General features: G+C 40.5%; 1 protein-coding gene and 1 pseudogene across 1 annotated transcript; both read right to left on the reverse strand.

Annotated features, from left to right (window-relative positions):
• Positions 1-2,417: 2,417 nt before the first annotated feature.
• LOC149303536 (vomeronasal type-2 receptor 26-like) lies at positions 2,418-7,148 on the reverse strand (annotated as a pseudogene).
• Positions 7,149-7,384: 236 nt separating this feature from the next.
• On the reverse strand, positions 7,385-9,846 carry LOC149303537 (vomeronasal type-2 receptor 26-like). Its single transcript, XM_089480772.1, has 2 exons — positions 9,463-9,846; positions 7,385-8,287 (listed from the first exon to the last, which is right to left on the reverse strand). Exons 1-2 carry the CDS (start codon positions 9,844-9,846, stop codon positions 7,385-7,387), a joined length of 1,287 nt encoding a protein of 428 aa, XP_089336898.1.
• Between the last annotated feature and the right edge of the window lie 1,896 nt (positions 9,847-11,742).

Consider the following 11,742-nt stretch of genomic DNA (forward strand, 5'->3'; position numbering starts at 1 on the left):
ACACAATGTATCAGGAGGTTGAGTGGGGTTAATAACTGTGGGAAGGAAGGAGAAGGGAGATCCCACTGGGAGAGCAGAAGAACCATTTGCGTATTTTCCTCCCTAGCAGCCAGAGACATTTAACCATTTAAATGCCCATCATCTTCTGGAGGGGGATAACGAAAGCAGAAATGTAATACCTATTTCCAATGGCCAGTTTCTGTCTGACAAAAATAATGAAAAAATAGTGTAAAATGCCAAGGAGAAAAGGCAAGCCCCGTTGTTGTTGTTGCTGTTGTTGTTAAATTGCCCATGAGTCAACCTCAGCTCATGGCAACCCTGTACAGGAGATATCTGCAGTCTTTCCTGCCCTGCACTACTCTGCTTAGGTCTTGTAGGTTTAGGCCCATGACCTCCATAATTGAGTCTAGCCATCTGGAGTGCAATCTTCCTCTTTTTTTACTATGGCCTACCTTTCCTAGTATTATTGTCTTTTCTAAAAAGTCATGCTTTCTCATGATGTGGCCAAAGTACAACAGCGTCAGTTTGATCATCTTGGCTTCCAGGGAAAGTTCAGGCTTGATCTGTTCTAGAAGCCATTTTTTCTCTTTTTGGCTGTCCATGGAATTCTCAGGACTCTTCTCCAGCACCACATCACAGATGAGTTGATTTTCTTTTTACCTCCAAAGGCAACCCTCCCATGGGGTTTTATTGACAGAATTTGTTCAGACCAGGTTTTGCCTTTGCCATCCTTTGAAGCTGGGGCAACATGACATCCCAAGGTCACCCAATAGATTTCCATAGTTAAGGCATGTTATAGACGGGCCCATAGAGGCGCCGTCGTCACATCTGAGGGGCGGCGCTTTTAGACACCCTTCGCACGTGACGAGGGTGTCAAAATCGTGGCACTCTATACACACCATGCCATTTTGACATGAGGGACACCTCGCATCCGCACATCTCGCCGCCCTTGTGATGCTGCAAGGGTGCCATTGGCGCCTTGCAGCGTCACAACTGCGCTGGATAAAGAAGCTGCTTTTTGCGGATTCTTTTTGCTGCGCGAGGGAGCCGTGCAGTTTGCCCGCTGTGGGTCCCTCACACAGCAAACTAGGGCAGCAGCAGACCGCCCTTTTGGGCGGTCTCTAAAGCGCCTAAGCAGAGATTTAAACCCTGGTCTCCCAGTGTGTAAGACCGAAACACACTGCAGAAATAATCCAGTTTGAGACTGCTTTAACTGCCCTAGCTCAGTGCTACGGAATTCTGGAAATTAGAGTTTTGTGAAACATTTAGTCTTTGGTGCCCCAATAAACTACAGTTCCCAGAATTCCCTAGCACTGAGCCAGGGCAGTTGCTAGGTCTCTTTAAAAGTATAGCACTCATCCATGATTTGAACTCTGGACTTCTTACACCCAAAGTGAGAACACCTGCATCAAGGAGTAAGTGTAAAGGTTAGCCCTCTTTATCCATGGATTCTACATCCAAGGGTTCAACAAGCAATGGTCTGAAACTATTCACACAAAAAAAAAAAAAACCCTCCCAAAAGCAAATGTTGATTTTGTCATTTTATATAAGGAATGCCATTTTGCTATGTCATTGTATATAAAGAGATGAGCATCTGTGCATTTTAGTATCTACAGGGTCCTGGAGCAAACTCTAGCAGATACCAGGATCCTCTTGTAAGAAAAAAACCCTCTATAGGATAAAAACTCACAAGAAACATGAACTCAACGATAAGTTTGCCCATTTAAAATATGCATGTGTAATCCAGTCTTGCAACCCACAGCTATCTTTCAAGTCACCAGTGACCTTAGAAAGCAGTAGGTTTTAAGCTATGGTTGAGCAGCTTTTGGCCCTCCAGATAGATGTATTTTAACCTGTTGTAAGCCGCTTTGATTGCCTGGCAATTTTATTTATTATTATTTATTATAAATAGCCTCTAAGTCCAACCCCCAAAGATCCAGCACCATATTGCACAGTAAGGGGCTGAGGGAATTGTAGTCCAAAATACCTGGAAGCTAAAATTTACCCATCCTGAAGTAGATGCCAAGTACATAGAATCATAGAGTTGGAAGAGATAACAAGTGCCATTGAGTCCAACCTCATTCTGCCATGCAGGAACTCCCAATCAAAGCATCTCCGACAGATGACCATCCATCCTCTGTTTAAAGACCTCTAAGGGTCACTTTAAAAACAGTAAAGAAGATAGAATGCAAGCAACTATTGGTTTCTAAATGATAGCCTGGCAGAAGATGAAGTAGAAAACTGAATTTGCAGGGGCTGAACAAAGTTCACAGCAAAAATGAGTCTGGGATTGGTGAAGATGCAGGAAAAATTGAAGAAAGTTGACATCAAGCAACTACTTCAGGACATGTTGTGTTGCATACAGGCAAACACACAGTTCTAGTCTGTAGATGATGCCAGGAACATAGGTATGTTCTTCAGTTCTTTCTCCTTGTTAGTTGTTCCCTCTTGTTCAGCTCTGGCCACAACAAAATAATGTAACATTTTGGGAAGAAGATGCAACTGAGCAAACCAGCACTTGAGGCTAAAATAGAAAATACTTCCACAGCTATCATGTACTTGCCTGTAGTGCTCCAGTAAGCTGGAATAAAGGACAATCAAACACTACAAAAGACCAGCATGCTGAAAGTGATAAATTTTGCTTCATTAAAACTATCTGGTAGTTTCCTTGCAAAGAAAGCCACGGTAAAACTGACAAGGGCCAGGAGGCCCAGATAGCTCAAAGCACAGCAAAACATAGCGACAGATCCTTCATTGCACTCCAGTATAATTTCTTCAACCACTGAGTGCTTGTCAGCATCTGGGAATGGGGGGAAGGATGACAACCACAGAGTACAGATGACTACTTGAATCAGGGAGCAGGAAATCACAATAGAGTTGGGCATTCTTCTTCCTACCCACTTCTTCAACCTGGATCCTGGTTTAGTGGCCATGAAAGCCAAGACCACTGTAATGGTTTTTGCCAGCACACAAGAAACAGCCACGGAGAAGATGATGCCAAAAGCAGTTTGTCGGAGGAGACATGTCAGCTTCTGAGGCTGGCCAATGAATAGCAATGAACAAAGGAAGCAGAGCAGGAGGGAGATGAGGAGAGTGTAGGTGAGGTTCTGGTTGTTGGCTTTGACTATGGGAGTGTTGTGATGCTTCATAAATGTTCCCAGCACCAAAGCTGTGATCAAAGAAAAGGAAAGAGCAAAGAAGGCTAAAAGGCTCCCAATAGGTTCTTCATAAGATAAGAAATTGATACACTTAGGAATACATAAATCCTTCCATTTATTTGGATATTCCTCATCTAAACATGTAAAACAGTCATTCATATCTGAGGAGGGGAAAGATAAGAACCTTCAAATGCGAGAAGAGGTCTTTGAGATCTAATTCAGTCTCCATTTATGATAGCAGTTAAAGAGATATCTATGGATTTTATCACATGTGAGGTATTTCTCTTAATTTCGAATGAAAAGAAAGTGGGGCCAGAATGCATTTACGTGAATTTGCTAGTTCACCGAATTTACGTGAATGTAAATTGCATTCAAACTGGCTTCCCATTGCCCAAAAATAGCATGCCATTGCCCGAGTTTGCGTGTGGCAGTCTTTCATGCAATAACGTGAAACCCCATGATTGCGCTCGGACTGACTTCCCATTGCCCGAATTTGCATGTAGTGGGTTATCACACAATAATGTTAAACCACATGATTGCGTTCAGATTGCCATTGGATTGTACTTCCAATTTCCCTTGTCTGATAAACTCCTATGACAAGTGCACAACCAAGACATAAGCAGGAACATGTTCTGCAAGAACTGGTTTTCAGATACACACTATCTCTGAGACTGGAGTATGCAAAGGGATCTTGTGGCACCTTTGAGAGAAAGAAAGAAGCTGCTAGCATGACCTTTCATAGATTTTATCCTACTTTTTCTCATGCGTAGATTCAAGTCTACAAAAGCTCATGATATCAGCTCATTTCTTTCAGTTAATCTCAAAGGTGCTATGTGATCCCTTTACATATTCATTTTCAACACCAGCACTGTTATGTCTTTGAATTCTGATACTGGAGGTGATACAGAAGCATTAATATCCATTAATAATTTGATCCCCACAAACTGAATCCTAACATGCTTTTCATATTCTCCACTTGTGTCCGCTGACACAAGTAGTTTTGCTCCACTCTGACTCTCTGAATGTAATTATATTAATACAAAACAATAATGCTAAAGAAATCCATCTCTTCTTCTAGACTGAATTTATCTTTTTAACAGTACTTCCAACTGGTCTAATACATTAGCTGCTGCTCTGTTTGCAGCAAATAAAATATTGGTTACATTTCACTATCCATCTGTTCCTTAATTTGTTTATGAATTCTATACTGGATGTTTGTATATAAGTGTTTTATAATACTTTGATGTTTTACCATTTTTCATAAGCCCTTGATATTGCTCTATTTTCTTTTCAATAATGATGTTCTTTGGACTTAGGGGAGAAAAAAGGACACATATGACAATAATGATATGGAGAGTTCTGAACAAGACTAAGACTGAAAATGATACAGCCATTCTCCTCCCAGACAGCCAGTCAAATGTACAATATTGCCTGTGGGGAAAATATATGGGAAGGGGTGGGTTTAAGGGATTGGAACCCCTTGCTGACCTATTATGCATCAGCAAACAAAATGCAGAGCCCAACCCATATCTTATCAATCCTAGACTAAAGCATAATTTAAGTGAATGGTCCAGTCAATATTTGTGTCTCATAGTTCAATCTTATTAATGAGTGAACTAGTGTAGTTAGATATACTTGGGAAATTCTGTTTGGTTGAGACGCAATACAAAGTCAACTGACAGTTGCAGGGACGATTTGTGAACCAACTATGAACAGGATGTTTTGCTATTACCATTTAGGGTCATTGAACAATGCAAACCTATTAGAAATTAGACAAAGCAATGTGGATCATGAAAAAGAAGAAACAATATGAATTTCAAGAAGAAATACATATTTAAAAGAATCTCTGAAAGGAAATTTTTGATGGGTGGTGCACTGCAAAAGCATGTGCACATGTGTGTATGTGTGTAAAGAACATGGGTGCTGAAATGAAACAGAAATGTGAATACAATCATGGCAAAGTTTCATCCTGTTTCAAACACTGAGGTGACCCTGGTGCATGTGTAGTTCCATCGGTGTGTTATTCTCTGGCAATCAACCTGTTTGATAATTGTACAGCATATTTCATACCCTTTTGGTCTGAAATCTTTCCTTCTGGACATGGCTTGCAATCATAGCAGCAAAATGGCCTCCCTTCCATTACTTTCTTGCTTGAACCAGGAAGACACTCCTCAGAACATACAGAAAGTGGTTGGGCCTAGTGCACAGAAGACAATGATAAAAACTGGAAATAATAAGTATGGGATGCTTAAAATGTGGTGGTGTTTTAATTTGTTTCTGACATAGGAAAGAAATCTCCTTTTTTTGGCTTCATCCTGCACCACAGTACTATTGTTGCATGTTCTCATGATGTTAGTTGTCTCCTAAAGTGCATTTGATATGAACATGCTGCTGCTGCTGCTGATCAGGGACGTAGCCAAGGGGGGGGGGGTTCTTGGGGTCCGGACCCCCCCTTCTGTTAGATAAAATGAATGGTGTGTGCTGCCGTGCCGCTGCACCCAAGCCCCATTATAATGGTGGCACTTAGTCTGGACCCCCCCTTCCCAAAATCCTGGCTACGTCCCTGTGCTGCTGCTGCTGCTGCTCCTTCTCCTCCTCCTCCCTTTTCTTTTCCTGTTTCTTCTTTTTCTTCTCCTTATCCTTCCATTTTCATTGCACAGGTAACTAGAGAAATGTTCTTGTGGATTTATTTTTGTTTTGTACAGTGCTCACATTCAGCAACCACCATTACATGTTGTTTAATGTTCATGCTCTCCAGAAGAGTTTGCAGTGGTTTCAGCAAAATAGTAGTCAAATGTTGTTAATGTGCTATGATCTCAGGAGCTCTGAAGGGCAAGAATTCAGCTTTGAAGAATGGGCACAAGGAAACCTTGAGTAAAGCAAGAATAAGAAAGAACTACAGAGTCTTAACTCCACAGTTTTTAAAAGGGATTTCTCAGTACACCTGTCATGACACAAGTTCTGTCCTGAAGCCTTGAACTGTACACCTTACAGTACCTTCACAGGGTGGAGAAGATGCAAATGGGGAAAAATGATTGGAAGGAGACATCTCAGCTACACTTCACAAAAGTCTGAAACTATCTGACAAACAAAGGTATCCAGAACAACATGGCTGACCACAATGAACCTGACTGGAATGATTTCTTTAATTCATACCATTTATGCTACTGGCTTTTTTCTTAGACTGATCCAGAGCTTAAAAATCGGTTATTTAAAAAACACTCACTTATCTGCTCAGTGCAGGGTCTTGCTAGAGAAACTGCTTAGTTTGTCCTGGTACTCACATCAGAGGACCTCACTATCTTGTCCTCCTAACCTAGGCGCTGGTCTTTGTCACCATCCCTTTTGCATATCTGTAATTAATTGGAGTTGCAATATACCCAAGCTTTTTTCTTTTAAAGAATCATATAACAAAATTCAAGAAAATATATTTTGGAAAGCCTGATCTCTCTTCAGAAGGTCATTTTCATGCATATTGCAAATAACATCTACTGTAGCCTTCTAGAGAATGTTTGTCTGAATGGTCAAGAGTTGTGCTTTGATATATATTGTTCCCTGTCCACATGATCACCAATATCAGTTTAAAATTCCCTCCTTAAAACATCACTTTGTACTTTATATCTTGCCTTGCTTCATATATTGTGCCATTTTGAACTAAAAAAAGTCAATTTGTATACAGGCCAAGGACTCCTCCAACAATATTAACTTTACAATTTAAATATGTAGTGATAATTCAGAACAGGTAGACTCCCCAAATTTCTTACAGTGGATTCCTACCTGGTTAAAACTGCTGTGCCATGTTATGATGTGCTCATGGATGGTGAATGCTTTTGATGGAGGACTCTTGGGAGTCATCTCCCCAACTTTCACTCTAGAAATAGATTGGTTTGAGGAAACGATCCAGTTGAGCATATCAAATCCAGCTGCCAGTTCACCATTCTTATTGAAGGAAATCTTCTCCCCAGCACTATTATTAAATGTTACACCTCTCAGAAAAGGGTAAGACTTGAATTAAAAAGAAAGAGAAAGAGATTAGCAAGGAAAACAAAAAGCTTTAAAAAACTTTAAAAATGGACTAATATAGATTAACACCTATGCTAAGCCATACAAAGCTCTGAAATTTCTTACAGTTCATTATACATTTTGACTTCCATTGAAACATTCAGATAACATGGACCTACTGGCCTATCAGGAAGCCACAGATGAAACACTGAACCTCCAGAAAACTAAAACAGAACAAAGTTGAGGCTAAGAGATGGATGAATTACCTTCCAGAGCAGTTGATAAGGAGACTTCTGTCTGCCTCCATCTGCCATTATTTTATGCTTAAATCTTGATGGAGACATGGCATGCAATGCATAGGCCACAGCATAGACAGCATTATAGATGCTGTAGCTGTGGCCAGTCATGCTCATTTCCCAAAGAGTCCCAGGAAGGCTTTCTAGCTTCTCTTCCCCAGTGCAAATATCTCCTTTCCCATTACTCTGGACTTGTGTCAGGAATACACAACTGAATGCATGTTGCCAGAAGTCCTTGATGAAACTATTCTCTTTGGGGCCCAAAGGGTTTTGGCTTTCAACAAATTGATGAAATCCCGGTACTAGACTGGAGTGAACTGTGAAAGACAGCACACCGTTGATCATTTCTGTATCCCACGTTCTTTGATAGGAAAATGAAGCAAGAGGCATCTGGGATGTCATTATCCACACTATACCTTTTGGTTTCTGCATCACATACATAACTTCTGGTATATACTGTAACCATCTCCAAGATGCCATGGTGAAAGATTCTCCATATACCACCCACACATTAGCTGTGCTTGCCATCACTTTGTCATATATTTTTGCAATTTGTAGGAGCCAGTCTTCAGTTTCTTTCTGTAAATGCCGTACAGGGATTCTCTCTATGTCTGCAAAACAGATATGATTCTGGGAAAATAATGGAAGCATAGTTTCCACAGTTTTTTCTCCATTGTCAGTCTCCATAACAAGGAGTCCAACCCATGTCCACTTGAAGTGCAAAAGCAAAGAAAGTATCCCTTCATGTTGAAGGGCTTCTCTTGGGACCATCTGGAAGAAGAAAAACCCTGGGGTTTTCCCTTGCATTGCTGGAGCAGAGCCATAAATAATCTACAGAGAGAAGAGGAGGAGAGAAATAAGACTATAAGAGAGCAGTGTTTATCAGTTCCACACATGAAACACATTTGACATTCCTTTTTCCCCCTGGTATCCTTGCAACCATCTCATAAGATAATGGGCCTATGTTAGTCACTCGATGTATTTAGACTTTTGGGAAACCCCATATCTAACATAAGGCCACCTAGTGGGTTCCATCCTTAAGGAAACCTCCAGTCTCTATGACAACTAGGAACAGAAAAGTTATAGGCTTTGGTTTGTCAATAATTCAGGAAACCCTTTTCGGATAACCCTTCAATACAGAATCCCCCCACAGTATCCATGAACAGCAGATAAATGGAAGCCACAGCTACAGTCAGATTCATACGGTCTCCTGGCATGAAACACATTCTGGCTACTGAGACCCACTCCATGAACGCCAAGAGTAGGGATTGACAATAGTTTAACAGTCGCTTACTGCTGGCTTCCAACTCAGTGAAATGGTGATTTTACGTTTTGGTAAGAAGGTTAATAAAGCAATTCAAGGCAGTGAACGCTGTCTAAAGGGAGGAAGGGAAGGGCACCTTGGGCAGCTCCTTTAAAGTTCAAACTAAAACCTAGACTAGTTTTAATGCTCCCTTGGCATAGAAAATACCAGCTGCCATTATTCCTTGTCTTTTATGTGAAGAGAAGTGTTTTTCCTCAATCAGAAGTGGGCAAAGGGCAGCCTTCCAGATGTTGTTGAACCATAGCTCCCATCAGGCCACAGTTCATGGTGAGAAATGCTGTGAGAAGCAGCTCAGCAACACATGGAGGACTGCAGTTTTGTCCTCTGATATAAATCCGCTATCTTTGGCAGTTCTGTTGGAGGTTTGAGCTGAAATACTCTCCTCAGGAACTGCCTCATCCAAAGCCTTGCACAACATTTTGTTCCAGGTAGGAGACTAGGATGTAGACAGCTGATTTTTTTTTTTTGGGGGGGGGGGTTTGTTGTTGTTTGTATTCATTGTATATTCTGCATTCATCACAATATTTCATTCAAACTAACTGTCTTAGATAGATTTGTTCTTTTTCACATAGGATGATTGCTTCAAATGACCTCCCCCTAAATTTCTTTTTTGCAAGAGTTGCATTTGGAAAGACAGTCTGTGTGTTAAATCAGGAAGAGAAAGAAGGGGAGAGATTCCCACCTGTGGAATGTTGTAGATATCCAAGATGGTGGCTATATGAAGGGAGGTTTCTGAATCCAGTCCCCCAATGACTGCTATCAAGTTTTTCTGGGGATCACATATGTAGTTGGGGACAAAGCTCTCCATAGAAGATGTGAGAAGTAGTGTGGCATGATAAGTCCTCTGTGCATCAAAATAGCTGTCATATATCCAGAAGCCCAAGGTGAAATTTGGTAAGATTTTGGAATTTTCATTGATCTCCTTTATAGCAAATGCCATGGCCAGGATATGCTGGTAATTATTAATCACCACACTAGAATTAGAATTGTTTTCTGTATCAGAAAGTTCTACACTTTGTGAACACAGTTTCCAAGCCTTAGACCAAGGCACAATGTTTATCCCCATTTACACTGATACTCTAAGCCTATCTCCCCAGTGTGAAGTAACTTACACTGGATTCAGTGGTACTTGTTCCCAGTTACATTAAAAAGAGTTGTGACTTGAGGTAGTAAACGTATCATGACAGTGATCTACATCTTCCTCACTACTATTATTTATAATGGTACCAACAGAGAGACAGACAGGCAGACAGAGTTCTCAAGGCACTCCTTTATCTGAGGTGGTCAAGTAAAAAACAATTAAATTCACCATTAATTTTCAGAAGACAGACAGACAGACAGACAGATAGACAGATTGATAGATCTACCTCACCCTTCTCATACATACACATCATTACAACATTAGAATGGGGTACAACAATTAAAATCACAGTAGCAGTATGTTTTCCACACATGTGGTCACAAGGAATACCATCTCCACCAGATCTTAGACAGGGGATGCATGCCAGCTATCCAGCCATTTGACTCATTGGTAACTAGTGCAGCTGTACCATGAAGGATAGTATATGATCATTTGCTCCCTAACATCCTTGCAGACACATTCTGGATCAGCTGAAGTTTCTGAGTTTCTTTGGAGTCAGCCCCATGTACAGTACACTGTTTTCCAAAAATCCAATCCATCTGCAGTCTGGGCATGTATACACAGTGGTGTAGTGTTACATCTTGCAGTGTCTTCACCTAGACAATCCTGTAGCAATTTATTTCTTCATTTATGTATTTCACTTATATCCCTCCTTTCTCCCTAAATGGGATCCAAGGTGGCAATATCCCACAGAAAGAGTCTAGCAGTGCAGGTAGTTGTGTTGATCTGAAACAATTTCTAGCCTCTCTTTTGGGAAGATCTCTTTACTAAATCCACAGCAAGGATAGTTCATAACAATACATCACTACCGGAGAACCCCACCCACCCAGTTACTGTGGAAATTTCAGCTAAATTTAAAAGGAACAAAGGAGTCCAAGAGGGATGGCAGATAATGTTATTGTCCTTGTTCATAAAAAATCCTTTGGCTTCAGACTGGTAAATCCTGGTTATACCACACCACTAGGGTTACCACGGTGGAAGATAATACTCAAAATGTTTTCTTAGTAAGATAATTATTTGGAGTACAGCATCATAAAACAAACAGTAATGCAGCCCAAATTATTAGATCATCCATTCATTCCATACAAATACATTAACAACAATATCAAGAATAGAGATGGTAACACCTTAAACTCTATCAAATTTTATTTGTCCTATGTCCTGTAGCCTACTCTATGCATCTGATGAAGAGATATTAAGAGCCCATACAGACAGGCCAAAATATAACTATATTAACTTCATCTGTACCCAAATCCTTTAAGCCATTCTTCTGAAGATGAAGCTACTACAACAAATCTGTCTAATGAAAATCCAAAAACCAAATGAAAATGCAAATTTCAATTTGTTTAACTTCTTACACAAAATCTTCAGGCAATGCTGACAAGGGGTCTTCCGTGAAGTTGGCCGAACTGAAGAAGGCAAAAGTTTGAGAAGCAATGCCACCGACAATGAGGTCTCCTCTCTGGTGATACTTATGAAGATGAGGGTGAGGGTCCAAGATTCTGCATTTAACATTGTGAACCTTGTATGCCACATGAGGAAGTCGTAACAGAAGAAAGACAAACAATGAAATCATATTGCATATGAATTTTCCCTGTAGCCACAAATCCCCTTACGTCAATCTCCAGCAGTATCATCTACTATGCCTCAGTCTAACAGTCTTAAAATGTAAACTGTCAGAAACTACATTGGTGCTTCCCTTTGGATGTTCCAAACTGCTTTCTCCAGCTCCAATTGCTGGAAGGTATATTTATGCAATTCTTCTTAAATGTTTTGATCATTTTCACTGCTTCTGGTTGCAATTCCCATAGGTTTTGGAAA

The sequence above is a fragment of the Sceloporus occidentalis genome, unplaced genomic scaffold (genome assembly GCF_023333645.1).
Source record: "Sceloporus occidentalis isolate IW3139 unplaced genomic scaffold, rSceOcc1.0.p SCAF_14, whole genome shotgun sequence".
Classification (NCBI taxonomy): Eukaryota; Metazoa; Chordata; class Lepidosauria; order Squamata; family Phrynosomatidae; genus Sceloporus; species Sceloporus occidentalis.

Bases quoted from the DNA above. Each gene is read 5' to 3' on its own strand.
- LOC149303537 (XM_089480772.1), bottom strand. From the start codon at position 9,846: ATGGGGATAAACATTGTGCCTTGGTCTAAGGCTTGGAAACTGTGTTCA. The intron at 8,288-9,462 runs GTGGGAATCTCT...TTCTCTCTGTAG, and splicing joins ATATCTACAACATTCCACAG to ATTATTTATGGCTCTGCTCC.